Here is a 14,900-nt window from a genome sequence, read left to right as displayed (position 1 = left end):
CATAATGTGGTCTTTAGGGGGATGCAAATTCAGAGCTGCGTGTTGTCTTGGGGTATTTCCCCCAGCCAAAATTATGTAATACCAAGTTGTCAAGCTGTCAAAAAGGTTGCCAGTGTTGTTCAGTTGCTCTTAAAGCTGCTTTGGTGCAGCTGGCTCTACTATTCACAGCACGGTGTTTGTGGGTTTTAGGGTTGAGAAAGATGCCAGATTAAAGTCGCCCTCATGTGAAGCTCTATTTGTGGGATGTTGACTGCTGGGTTTTTTGGGTTTTTTTTACGGAATGTGCCATTTTCATTCTATACTTGTTTTTATTCTCATTGCAAAGTTTATTGCGGACACCTTTGTTCTTCGCAATGAGAGTGAATTAAGCAGTTTGACAATCCGCATCAAATGGCTCTAAAAGGATGCAAATGGTAGTGCCCTATTAATGAACAGTGGTGTTTTTAAAGCCATCTATTATGTTTGTTTCATTTTAAAATTGATGGCTCACCTTTCAGCCCATTAGAGTCCTCAGGATGGTTCACAAGGCAGCTCCCAAGGCAATGGAATTATATTAAAACCATAAATATTAAAAACCAGAACAACCCATTACATCACAATGAAACAGCCAGAACTGAGATTAAAATGTTTCAGAACACAGTGTATAATCAAAGTAGCTGTAGAGAGTGGGGAAAACATTCAACCAACTATCTCAAAGGCCTTGCAGAGCAAAAGTGTCTTAACTGTGCTTCTAAAAACCCAAAGAAAACAAGGTTGGTAGACCTCCTTGGTAAACCAGTTTGAATAATGTGGAACTGTATACATAACTCTAATGTGCATATGGGAAGCACTATAATGCACTTCCGGACCTGATGAACTGCACCCAAAAAAGAGCTTTGTGACAGAGCTGTTGGACAGTCTTCCTTGGGAGGTGGTGGTCTTGGGAGGTTGGGTGGTCATCTGTCATGGATGTTTCAGCTGAGATTCCTGCATTGCAGAAGGTTCGCATTGATAACCCTCAGGGTTCTTTCCAACTCTACGATTCTGTGATTATTGCAGACTTGGCTTTCATGGGACGGGGAGTGATAGGCATCTAACTTGCTGGCTGGATCCTGTTCCCTACCACTGCTCTAGTGTTCTCTCTCTCTCTCTCTCTCTCTCTCTCTCTCTCTCTCTCTCTCTCACACACACACACACACACACACCAGTGGTGCCTTGGTTCTCAAACACCTTTGTACTCAGACAACTTGGAACCCAAACACTGCAAACCTGGAAGTAAGTGTTCCAGTTTGAGAACTTTTTTCAGAAGCTGAACGTGCTCCGTTTTGAGTGTTACGCTTCAATTTGAATGCCACACTTCCGTTTTGAGTGTTACGCTGAGGTCTGTCCATTTTTGCTATTTATTTTGCATTTTTGTTTTTGCAACTTTTGTTGTTGTTTTTGTGACAGTGTGGAACCCAGTTCAGCTACTGATTGATTGACTGTGTGACTGTAGTACATTGTTTATTGCTTTCATTTTATGGATCACTGGTCTTGTTAGATAGTAAAATTCATGTTATATTGCTGTTTTAGGGGTTGTTTTTAAAAGCCTGGAACGAATTAATCCATTTTGCATTACTTTCTATGGGAAAGCACGCCTTGGTTTTGGAACGCTTTGGTTTTGGAATGGACTTCTGGAACGGATTAAGTTTGAGAACCAAGGTACCACTGTACGGTCAAATAGCCAGGCATTCACCACTTCTTCTTTTTGTTCAAGAAGCATTTCTAAATACTCTGCATTCTAAGTAAGGATTGACACACTTTGTGCGTCATGGGGATGTTGCTGACACTGACACTCCCACATCAAGTTCTCACCTCTGACACCCATGCTGCATTCTCACCCTTGACACCCATCTCATGATGTGCTGTCATCATACTGTGAGTTCCCCCGCTCCGGTTCCACATCGTTTGCTAGCCGGGGGCAGAAGAACTTGCAAAGTGATGACATCGCATTATGAAGTGTGTCTCTACTCTTCACAGATGAGAACTTGGAGGGTGTTTTTGGCAGCAGCCTTGTGAACTTATAGTTCAACCCACGTTCAGAATTCAGAGCCTTTAGAAATGCTTTGTGAGGGATTGAGTTGATAGCCAGATATCTGTGTCGTCCTAAAGATACCAGTTAGTCTAACAGGACTTTTGTTAGCTTTATACTAAAAATAGATGTTGGAGCTCACTTTTTCTGTTCATCAAGGAGAAGAAGTTTGTTTAAAAAAAATAGAGTGAGGAAAAAAGTAAGAAAAAAAGTGAGAATGAAAAGGAAAAAAAGGGGAAAAAATGCTTACATTACCATACATTAATATATAGATGTGTATATTATTATTATCCCAATAGACATATAATTGTTTTAATCTCCTGAATTGGGCAACCTTAGAGTTTACATATACCTTTGCTTGGGTGGACAGTATTAGGATCAAAATATCTGAAAGTTTCAACAACTCTTGAAACAATTATGTCAGTTAGTCAGATATGGAATATATTTGATAATAAAAAGAAATTTGATCAAGGAAAAGTTTTAAATGAATGTGCTGGTGCACCTTCTCTGAATGAATGAAATTTGAAGTATTGGGTACAAAATAAAAATGTTTTCCCATCCTCATCAGCATGATTGGTACTTTCGCATGGGCCAATTTTAAAGTTTTATGAAGACCAATTGACCTCAGATGTCTATTCTCAGAGATGCAAGTGGAAAACTCTAAATGATGCAAGGTTCTCTGGAACCATTTCAACTGCGGTTCAGGCCTAATTCTGGGACAGAAACAGCCTGGCCTATCCTGACAGAAAATCTTTGAACCGAGGCAGGAAAAGTATGTCACTGTCAGTCTCATCAGCAGTTTTCAATACCTTCAACAATGGCACTATTCTGGACTGTCTGGCCAGGATGGGACTTGGGCTCCATTCTTCTTGAAGAAATTTCAAAAGGTGGGAAATGTCTGTTCGACTCCTTGGGCACTGGGCCTGGGTTGCACAAGGTTCTGTTCTCCCCCCCCCCCCCCACACACACTTTTTCAACATCTAGGTAAAGTCTTTGAAAGCAATAGGTTTTGGGGATTTAGAGTGTAGTGTCCTCAGTATGCAGATGACACCCAACTCTATCTCTTTGAAGATGATAGCCATCTTCTAATATCTCAAAGGATGTCGTATGGAAGATGGAACAAACTTGTTTTCTCCTGCTCTGGGTAAATTAAGCATTTTAATGTATCCCTCAGGCATTTCGTTATCTTTAACACTGTTCTATATTTCTTTGATATTCGGATTTGTTCACGTTTGGAAATGGTTTTAATGTTGTGAACTGGTTTGACATTTTCTTAACAGTAAGTGGCGCAGAAATATATTTTAATTAAAAAAAAAACAAATTCCTTTTTTCTCTGTTAACGGTTTAGAATATTTTGAACAGTGGTGACAAAGATATTTTAAATAACAAAAAGAAAAAAGAAGCCAGCACGTAACATGTTGTTAAAAAGAGAATTAGCAGGGCCTGATATTTTTTTTTAATGGTCTTCTTTTCACCCTATATTCACATAGATTTGTAGTTTTCTTACAGTTGGTGGTGAAATGACAGCAGAGAGTTGTTTTAATTGAGATACCAGAGCAATAGGGCATAAAGCGTCAAAAGCTGTAGCCAAGTTCTGTAGAAAGGATTAAAATTCTCTGTAAATCTGCATATCAGCACAAGAGAGATTGTTATTCCATTTCCCATTGATTCCTGGTTGAAATGTGAAAAACAGCTCGGTTAGGTATGAATGACATTACATCTGTTGAATCAATTCTTTTGTATTTCTTTGTTTTTGAGCTGAGGGCTAGATGAGCTTGGGGATCGAACACATGTCTTGTTTGCAATTTCTTAGAGTTGCCAGTGCATTGGCTTAGTTACAAGATAGCATTAAGCCTGCCGTTCTAGCCAAGGTGGGAGAGAATCCTTTAAGAAAAGCTTGTCCTTTTCTGCTTCCTTGTTGGGTTATATGCAAATAACATTAAACATTCTAGCAGAATCGTGAAGCTGTCTTTATAGATCTTGGAGACTAGGGGATGGAAGCAGGAAGTCATGCATCAGAAAGCAAAGCACGTGAGAAATGTGTAGCTATAATTTTGAATAGGAAATCTGATGTTGTCCCAATAGGGGCAACGTTCACCTTAACAGAACTACTTCTGTTGTTTTATTTTTAATTCAGGCCCAAGGTTAATGGAGAGACCTAAATCAATAAGCTAATGGGGACATTGGTCTCTCAGTGCCTAAATTTATTGTAATAGACTTAATGCCCCATTTAAAAGAATGTCACGGAACAATGCAAAACCTGAAGCTACAATTCGCCTTCTCCCCCTTGACAACCAGCTCTTACCATGCTGCACCAGGTTCAGGGCAACATACACGGACAACACTTTGAATAGGTCACTCATCCCTCCATAGAGGAATCCAGCAGCCATCCATCACCTCGGGGCTATGTGTCTACACACATGTTGGGGAAGGGCAGTGAACCAGTATGAACAATCACTGGTTTTATTTCATGGTTTCTGTTATGCAGCCTTTCTTCTGGCATCCATCTTGGAACCACTCCCCACAAGCCCTCAAGCATGTTCAGTTCCACCTGTTTCTCAAGAAACACTTTTGGGTTGTTGGCTAGATGATTATACAGTGGTACCTCGGGTTACATATGCTTCAGGTTACATACGCTTCAGGTTACACCCTCCGCTAACCCAGAAATATTACCTCGGGTTAAGAACTTTGCTTCAGGATGAGAACAGAAATCATGCTCCGGCGGCACGGCAGCAGCAGAAGGCCCCATTAGCTAAAGTGGTGCTTCAGGTTAAGAACAGTTTCAGGTTAAGAATGGACCTCCGGAACGAATTAAGTACTTAACCCAAGGTACCACTGTATATTTATTTGCATACCATAGCTCACTGGTAGAGCATCTGCCATGCACCCAGAAGATCCCAGGTTCAAGCTTTGGCATTTCAAGGTAACGGGGTGTCCTCAATCTGAAGCCCCAGAGAGCTTCAGGGGGCACAATACTGAACTGGATGAACCAATGTTTCTTGTTTTCCTTTCTTCTTTCCCAAATACTGTGACTTATATCCTAATATTTTCACTCTAGCTGCAGCAGTGGAAGTGTTTTTGCAAACATAGTTAAAAGATCATCCTTTAGAAGGTCCCAGGATCAGTCCTCAGCATCTCCAGATAGGGCAGGGAATGTCCTCTGTCCAAATCCTTGGAAAGCTACTGAGCTATATGGACCAGTGGTCTGACTGACTGCAACACGGCTCCCTCTGTATCAGAGTGTTAGCAAGGCTTTTCCTTCCCTGCTCTGCTTTCAAGGATCATTTTTGGAGCAGATGTGTGAAGTTTGTTGATGGATAAAGCTTTGGCATAAAGGAGTAATGCATCCAAGGCAAAAAGCTAGTCTTCAGCTTATCACTAAGCTTTTGGAAATGAGATACCTTTACCAAAGGGATCATATGGTGTTTGGCACAGTACTAGTGGCTGGAGGATGTGAGTTCATCCAGGGTCCTGCTTAAAGCCATAAGGTCTAGTATTGCAGGTGATGGGTCAAAATACACATGTTGGGAAGGCAACCTGCTCTTCAGGATATATTGCTGTGTGAAAAGTTGCTCCATTTTTTGCCCTCACTTCAGATATTTGGGTGGAGAACTGCATCACGACATTCTGGCTTTTTTGTGTTCTCATTGAATTAGGTGTGAGCTCTTGTGCTGTCAATAACGGAGGCTGTGAACATGAGTGTGTGCAGATGAGTGAAGACCACTACCGGTGCCAGTGCCACACACGCTACCAGCTTAAGAGAGATGGGAAGCACTGTGAAAGTAAGTGTGAGCCCAGGGTGCAGGTAACCTGTTGGAAACACAATACGAGCCCAAAGGCTGTAGTTTGGGCTAACCTTTGGCCCTCCAGATATTGTGGGACTCCCTGACCATTGGCCATTCTGGTTGGGTTGATGCAAGTTGTAGTCCAAAAAATCTGGAGGATCCCAGGTTCCCCGCTTCTGCCCTAGTGGAATGCATGTTTACTTGCATTGAATAATGCAGTTTTGTTGTTGTTGTTTAGTCGTTTAGTCGTTTAGTCGTGTCCGACTCTTCGTGACCCCATGGAACAGAGCACGCCAGGCACTCCTGTCTTCCACTGCCTCCTGCAGTTTGGTCAAACTCATGCTGGTAGCTTTGAAAACACTATCCAACCATCTCGTCCTCTGTCGTCCCCTTCTCCTTGTGCCCTCCATCTTTCCCAACATCAGGGTCTTTTCCAGGGAGTCTTCTCTTCTCATGAGGTGGCCAAAGTATTGGAGCCTCAGCTTCAGGATTTGCCCTTCCGGTGAGCACTTAGGGCTGATTTCCTTCAGAATGGAGAGGTTTGATCTTCTTGCAGTCTATGGGACTCTCAAGAGTCTTCCAGCACCATAAGTCAAAAGCATCAATGCAGTTTAGGTGTCAGAAATAGAGAGTCATGTGGCTGGGCCCTGCTGCCAGGCTCTCTGGTTCAAGCCTGTTACATTTCACCTCCACACTGACCTTGTACTATTGCAATAGGGGAATGGTAGGGGTGACGATTATATCTAAGATTGGACTTCTTTAATAGAATTTGCAACTTTTTGTAATCTGCCTACCCTGTGGAAGTATGAGGATCTCATTATAGAATGTAAGCATTTGTCCTGTCCTGACCTCAAACAAAAGCTTATGGGGCATTATGGGAGTTGTTCAGAGAGCAAGAGAGCACTGGGTGAGCGCTGACAGAAGCTGGAGGTTGATTTATAACTCCCCCAGACTAGATTACCACTCCTAAACTCCAATCCAAAGCTTCTCAAAGGGACCCCAATCTCCCCAGCTGGAGGCAAGTGCATCTGTGTCTCTTCAGTGCCTTCTCACCTGACCTGCTCTCGGCCATATTTCCTGCGATTCTGTAAAGGGAGAAACAGCATGACTTGACTATGAACTGAATATCATGGAGGACCATGGAGTGGTTAGAGGAGACAACAGGGTAGTCAACTCATCAAGTAACATAGTGGGGAGAGGAAATAATAAGAGGGAAGTGTATGAGGAGGGACAGTGGGGAGAGGAATAGAGATCAAAGCAGGTTATTGGATTCCCTTGTTCTCCCTTTCTTAAAAAGAATTAGGAAGGAAATATGACCTTGGGTTGTCCTTCCTCCTGCCAAGTTTTATTAGCTCCCATTATCTGTCGAAGCTGCTGATGGCCTGAGCTTTATGCTTGCGTTTCCACTGATCTACTGGAGACTTTGTTTGCCAAGTTTTGCAGCCGAGCTCAGCTAAATTTCCCATTGCAAACTCACTGCATATATGGTGCCATCTGCAATATGCCCGTACTTACCATAAAATATATATGGTTTATTAAGAGAAGAAAAAAAATCAAGGCTTTTTGGTCCTGTGTTTCTTCTGTGTCTCAGTTCTGCTTGTAGCAGGAGCTTTGCCTGCGAGAGATGTACAAAAGACAGGGAAAAGACTGCCTCACTGCAGTGCTTACAAAGGAATACAATGATCACGAAAGGATAAAATCAGAGAAGCCAAAGGCACCATTATCAAAGTGGGCAAAGGATGTTAGAAGTGATAAGAAGGATTCTGGATGTACATATGAAACTGCCATATACTATTCAGACCTTCTAACAGCTGCCTACTCCTTTCTGCAGTTTTCTTAAGGTCCCAAACATTATATTGCCTACGTGTGCTGCTGCTTTGCTCCTGAGCTTAGTAGACTAGAGACAAAACAGCTCACCTAAAGATACATGGAGCTGCATATTTACTAAAGTCGCATCATCTAGATCAAGGGTAGCCAGCATGTGACCCTCCAAATGTTGCTGGACTCCAACTCCCATCAGCCTCACTCAACATGGCCAAAGGTCAAGGATTATGGGAGTCGTAGACCAACAATATCTGAAAGTAGCCACCACATTGGTTACCCCAACCTGGTATTTGGGAATTGACTTGGGGCACATTTTCCAAAATATTGAACCACCACTGGAATCTTTAGGCCTAATTTACCATGGATTTTTGTTGTTGTTGTTCTGTTTTGGGTGTTTTCAAGAATCTCCTGGTCTCTTTCTGATTTGATGTGCAATATATTGGGAGCAAGAGCTTGTGCTCCTTTTGGAAGTGCATTTCCAAACAATTGTATTGACTCTCCGGTAGAGCCGCTGCTGTAATCCCTCGCAGCAAGATCTCTGGTTGTTAAGGGCTGGTCACGGTTTGCCAGGCATGCTTGAGCAATTATATTTGTCGGACTGCAAAGGAAGCTATAGAGGAAAGTGCCATCAATTTGAACTGCTGGCACAGAGAACCATTGGCAGGCAGAGATGCGCGTGGAAGTATCTGTGTCAGATCTCTGCTGAATATTGGGAAAAGCAAGTCAGCACTGTATGAAACAGAGAATATCATTAAAGCAGATCGCTCTCACCCCCCGCTTCCTCTCTCTCACCCCCCCCCCTTATTTCTTTCTTTTCAGTTGTTGCAAAACAGGTTGTGCATGTTGGCCAGCTTTGTAACTATTGAAAATAAGTTCAAGCATCTCTGCCAGATGAACTTGTCAAATGGTTTGTGATGAACAGTTGGAATGAAATTGGGAGATAAATATCACTGCAATGTGAAAAGACTTGCAGCCTGCGCCAGATAGATCTTGACCTGTGTTCTGTGTATTGGTTGAAATGTTTTTGCGTGTGTTCTCAAAGCATCTTAGCTTGCTGGTTTGTAATTCAGACACCTAACATTCCTGGCTAGCACCTTTGATCCGCATTGCTTGGATTTCTTCGTGTTTGGTTTCAGAGATCGACCCCTGCGCGAGTGGAAATGGAGGCTGCTTGCAGATCTGCCGAAATGAGAGCGGACTTGCAGAGTGTGAATGCTATTCGGGATATCGCCTTTCTGCAGATGGGAAGTCCTGTGCAGGTAAAAAAAAGCAAAGTGTGGGTTGCGGGGATGGTAACTAAAATTGAAGAGGAGTCTAATTATTGACCTCTTTTCTAACCAGGTATGCTAAACCCATGTAAGCAAGAACATAGTTGGAGCCATTCTACTGTGAAGAGGAGTTACAATCTTGGGGTCAGACTTCTTGATTTGGAAGCACAGGGGTGGAGAGAGACCCTCTGGCCCCCATTGCCTACACCTGCTGGCAGATGTGTTCAGTTGTCTCCCATTAGGAGACCATGGAAGGGAGCTTCAGACTGAGGCATCCCCTCCTGTGCTCTTCTCTGCCACTGTTGGTTCAGCTACTCACTTCTTCCCACCATTAGAGGAAAAGAGAAGCTAGTAGTCTAAGGAAAGTCCTCTTGGAAATCAATGCCCAACAACATGATGCCTGTGCATATACCACTTGGAAACCATTTTGGCAAATAAATAAATAAATATAACAATTTGTTTACTGCAGTTGTATTCCACCTTTTTCTCCAAAGAGCTCAAGATGGCTTAGATGAGTCTCCCACTCTCAATTAATCTGCGCAACAACCCTGAGAGGTAGGTTAGGCTGAGAGGCAGTGGCTGGCCTAAGATCACCCAGTGATCTTCTTGGCTGATTTGGAATTTGAACCCTTGTCTCTCAGACCCTAGTCCAGCAACCTCATCACTACACCAATCTGCATCTGCAGGGTAGCACATTGGCTATTCTATAATCATGTCTTAGTGATTGAGCATATGTGTTTGTTTCAGTTCCCTCTTCTACCACCACCACCACCTCAACCCACCCCAGCAAAAAATAAAAACAAAAATCTCTGTTGTTCTGTAGAACTATGGAGTGCCTTCGAATATTTTCAGAAGGTCCAGTAATGACTAACAACTTCCTCTTATTCACCTCTGCTGGTCTTCCTCTGCATACACAGCTCAAATAAGCTATGTCCTCAATTCAAATTTGTCAACAAACAGGTGCAGAGAGGCTGGGCAAATAGGTTGAGCATGCACTGACTGCGCATTGTGGAACATGCCCTAGAATCTTCTACATCACTCCCTCATTTCAAAAGGGTTTCCTGAAGGTTGCTGATCTCCATTAAGGCTGACCTTTCGTTCAACACTGTTCAACCTCAACACCGTTTTTGTTCTACAGATGTTGATGAGTGTGCAGAAGGGACGGCCAAATGTACCCATCACTGTGTGAACACTTTGGGCTCCTTTGCCTGCGTTTGTAATCCTGGGTTTGAGCTAGGAGCTGACGGAAGGCAATGCTACCGTAAGTGGGAGTTTTGCGGCAGTGCTGTAAAGGCAAGTGTATCTTTCCAAAAGGATAAAATGAGATGATAATTTGGTGACTGTTTTTATCTGGGGAGGCGTGCCTCTGTTTCTGATTCTTGTGGTATTCTCATTCTTTAAGAACCAATGTGATTAGAATTCCCAGTATATGTACCTCAGTGCTTGAATGCTGGATTTTGCAGAGGCCTTCACCCTGAGCCATGGTTTCTGCAATCATGAGTGCAAATTCTGAATTCTGAACTCTGTTGCCTGCATTTCAAGAGGCAAACAGTGCTGTTGACCAGTCTTCAATATATAGTGAATTAAAATGAGTTCAAACATTCCCGTAGTCACCCAAAGTACGTGTTCACTTCAGACTTCATGTTTTAAGGCTGATTTTTCCCCCACGTCCATCTCTCCTGATTTTGCATGCCATACAGCAGTTTTAAACAAAAGCATAATTACTTCATCTATGTTAGCCCTCATATTTCCTAACTGATTCATGACTGAAATGTGATATAAAAACAGTGGCTTGGCCTACTCAGTCCAAAGCTCCATACTTGACCATAAAAATTATGAGATCACATGGATGAAAGGTGGAGAAAGGTGCAGAAAATATGGAGAAATAACGCTTAATCTAACAAATTAAATTTATATTCTGAACTAAAAATTTACGACTATTCAAGGAATAACATTGATGAGCCTCATAAAATAGCAATATGGTGCATGCATTATATAAAAAGATTTCAAAGGCCTGAATGTGTTTAAACTACAGAATGTCTTCTTCAGCAGGAAACTATAGTTGCACTGAGCAATTTGTATTTTTTCCCCCCAGACACTACAAATGTAACCAGGCTCTATGACCTTGGGTTTTATAATAGCCAGCATGTCTAGCTTTGTTTTTTAATAACTATATAATTTCCCACTGAAGAAGACATCGTGAGTTTAAAACGTGTTTGAGCCTTTGATATGCACTGGTATGTTATCAGGTTCATCAGTGTCATTTATTGTATACTGATAGATATTTTGGTTCAATGTCTGCATATTATTCCTGCATATTTCCCTCTTCTATGTTCTTTTGGTTTGGTTTGTGGCCCGAGGATAGGAAAAGTCTGCATATACATTAAAAGAACTGCCGTTTACCCCTCACAGTGCTATAATTCCCAGCATCCTTAATCTACAGTACCCAGGGTTCTTTGTGAGGAGGTTCTTTAAATGTATTGTGTGTATGTAGCCCAAGCAACAAAGTGCTGAAACTCTTGTCTTCCACTTAAAGATACAGGACATCCTAGAACAGGGGTCTGCAACCTGCGGCTCCAGAGCCTCATGTGGCTCTTTTACACCTTTGCCGCGGCTCCGGGACGGATACTAGCGAGGGGAGGAGGCGCATTGTGCGCCCCGACACTCCCCACTGTGGTGGGTGCTGTACTGGCTGTGACGTCACATGGGGGCGGTGTGTGCGTTAGTCACGCACCGTCCCGACGTCACCTTCCCGCCCGCTGCGGCTCCCAGTTTTTTTTTCTTCGGAAACGGGTCCAAGTGGCTCTTTTTGTCTTAAAGGTTGCAGACCCCTGTCCTAGAAGCTAATATAGTTTGCTACTACTAACCCTCTGAGTGATGCACATCTTTATGTAGCCAAAATGGCACCAGCTGCAAGCGAGAGGGAGGTAGGAGCAGCCTTAGAGGAACTTCAAGTTTTGCAAAAGTACAGAAAATCGTTCTTGGGCTAAGGGAGAAACCCCAAAACATTGCAGTGGAGACTGAGCAAGTTCACTGGGCATGGAATTGCTGAGACTGTTGCGGGAGACAAATGGAGAACCAGTGGGGGAGGAATGCAATGGAGTATCCCTGAAGGGGCTGGCAGGAACTGCATTGTTTTCTTCTAGAGCCCATGTGCAGCAAACTTACTACAGTTCTCATTTTTATTTATTGATTGGCAATGATTTGATTCTTTTCTGGAAAGGCATTGAAATGGAAATTGTCAACAGCTGTGAAGATGATAACGGAGGTTGCCTTCATCACTGTGAGCACTCCACCAACGGTCCACTCTGCTCTTGTAACCAAGGTTACCGCTTGGATTTAGATGGGAAGACATGCACAGGTGATGTATAAGGAAATGCAGACAGCTCTTCAAAGGAGTCTGTCCCCTTGTTAGACTACAAACCTGCATTGGCTTTATACAGTGGAACCTCGGTTTTTGAACGTAATTCATTCCGGAAGACCATTTGACTTCCAAAATGTCTGAAAACTATGGAACAAAATCCATTGAAAAAATGGAGAAACACGCTTTGGAAGCTGTTCGACTTCCGAGGCGCGTTCAAAAATGGAAGCAATTACTTTTGGCTTTTCGGCGTTCAGGTTCCGAATCGTTCGGCTTCCGAGACACTAGAAAACCAAGGTTCCACTATACCACTTTAACAACTCTTTCCCCCCACAAAACCTATTATTGGGTGGGGGCGTTTTGGGACCTGGGTTTACAGAACAGGATTACATGGTTAAGGAGGGCAATGCCATGCACTCCAAACCATAGAAGTTATTATTATTATATTATTATTATTATTATTTCATTTGGCACAAAAACTGTCAAAAGAACAGTATTTATTTAACAAGGAATGGGAAGAATTGAAAGCAATAATGAGCGCAGATACACACAGAGTCACGGAGATGATTGCCAAAGGAGGAGGGCTTCAAGAGAGGGGAAAGTGCAGAGTATTCCACACCTACAGTTAACAAAGCAGCAGGCTTACTTTTGAAAGCTTTCTTTTACACTATAAGCACTTTATTTTACACTATAAGAAATGAAGCAGCTGCAACAGACTGTGTTTATATAATATTTGGAATATAGAGTAGTTAAGGTGTTTTATGTGGTAACAATGGAGGCAAGTTTTTCCACTGGTAGCACCAGTGTTGTGGAAAGCCCTCCCTGATGAAACATGAGAATCCCCATCAGTATTGGCATTCCATCGGTTCCAACACTAAGCAGAAACATCTGTTTAGGGAAGCATTCCCCTGAACTGGACTTGTGATTTCATTGTTTTAACTTGTTTGAGGTTTTTTTAAAAAACATCTCTTTTAATTGCCACACATTTTAATTGATAGTTTTATTGTATATTTCAATTAGGGATGTGTTAATTTTAGAGTGTATTTTAAATATTGATTTAATATTGATCTTCGCTGCGAGATCACATTCATCCGGTGCTATACCAGCTGCACTGGCTCCCAGTGGAGTACAGGGTCAGGTTTAAGGTGCTGGTTTTAACCTTCAAAGCCCTATACGGCCTAGGACCCTCGTACCTACGGGACCGCCTCTCCTGGTATGCCCCACAGAGGAACTTACGGTCTTCAAATAAAAACATCTTGAAGGTCCCAGGCCACAGAGTGGTTAGGCTGGCCTCAATTAGAGCCAGGGCTTTTTCGGCTGCGGCTCCAATCTGGTGGAACGCTCTGTCACAAGAGACAAGGGCCCTGCAGGACTTGACATCTTTCCGCAGGGCCTGCAAGACAGAGCTGTTCCACCAGGCCTTTGGTCAGGGCACAGCCTGACTCCCTCCTTTGGCAATCTTTACAAAACTTTAGTTTATGGTTGCCATCAATTTTGATTTTAATTAATTTTTATAATGTTTTTATAATGTTGCACTGTTTTAGTGTTGTTAGCCGCCCTGAGCCCGGCTTCGGCTGTGGAGGGTGGGATATAAATAAAATTATTATTATTATTATTATTATTATTATTATTATTATTATTATTATTATATTTAATATTAAATATCGATATTAAATATTGATTGACTTTATAGTTGCAGATCACGTGGAAGCAGATCACGTATTTTGGCATATAAATACTCAGCATTTGTTAGGATTGTTTTCTGAATCCTGTGTTCATTCTGGGAGAGAAAAGATTGTAGCAAATGTAGATATAATTGCTTGTTAGTTTATATCAGGAATGTGGGACCTGCAACTTCTATCCTTCTGGACTATTGGACATGCTGTCTGGAGCTGATGAGATTTGGGGTCCAATTTAGAGTGCCACAGGTTAGCCAATTCTAGGCTATACAGTGCCATGAATGCGCATTTGCCACTTTGCAGAGTATAGGCCACTCCTGGTTTAGACACATTTGAATGACATGCGATCGCGCGCGCGCACACAGCGCCAAACCCGGAAGTAGCCCCAAAATGTCATAAAGACATCATGAGAAGGGGAGGAATGAGGCGGGATGGACCAGGGTTACGCATGCTCTGCTGACACGTGGACACCACCAGAACTGAACCCCCATGCAAAACTATGATTGCCTGTATAGGAGGACAGGTCTCTGCCCAAAGGAGATTACAATCTCCACCAGCATAAGCTGTTTAAAAAAACATCATTATGCAAAGGGGACAAGAAGCATTTCCCACTAACTGATAGCAGGTTTCAATGCACAAGTGAGTATTAAGAGAGCCAGAAGCATAGATATGATCTGAAACATTGCCTGCCAGCTTCTTTGTGACGTTTGAAGGAAAAAACAATGGTATTGGTCCAGAAACCTGCATTAATCAATTTCATGCTGTCCTCCGTGGACTGATTGCATGTTTTCCCTATTTCCTTGTTTCGACTAGATCCCCCAAGAATGTTAGCACCCTTTCCAAGGTTAATTGTCACACTGACCTTTCTCTTTTCTTGTTTCTTCATTCATGGAATTTTGCAAATTCAGCATTGATTGGTCATTGTTTGGGTAG

At 42.5% G+C, this 14,900-nt stretch overlaps 1 protein-coding gene across 8 annotated transcripts in view; it reads left to right on the top strand.

Moving 5' to 3' along the window:
* Nucleotides 1–14,900, top strand: part of LOC310762313 (uncharacterized protein) — a 221,115-nt gene that overhangs the window by 130,717 nt on the left and 75,498 nt on the right. For all 8 annotated transcript variants that reach the window (XR_014547949.1, XM_083613042.1, XM_083613044.1 and 5 more), the window contains 4 exons: nt 5,707–5,832; nt 8,796–8,918; nt 10,066–10,188; nt 12,151–12,288. Coding sequence is in view for 7 of the 8 variants with exons in the window: in XM_083613042.1 (XP_083469168.1) it covers nt 5,707–5,832; nt 8,796–8,918; nt 10,066–10,188; nt 12,151–12,288 (510 nt within the window). In the remaining variant the exon portion in view is untranslated. The remainder of the gene's footprint in view (nt 1–5,706; nt 5,833–8,795; nt 8,919–10,065; nt 10,189–12,150; nt 12,289–14,900) is intronic.

This window comes from Podarcis filfolensis, assembly GCF_964270895.1.
Source record: "Podarcis filfolensis genome assembly, chromosome: 5".
Taxonomy (NCBI): domain Eukaryota; kingdom Metazoa; phylum Chordata; class Lepidosauria; order Squamata; family Lacertidae; genus Podarcis; species Podarcis filfolensis.
This window is presented reverse-complemented; position numbering and strand designations above follow the sequence as displayed.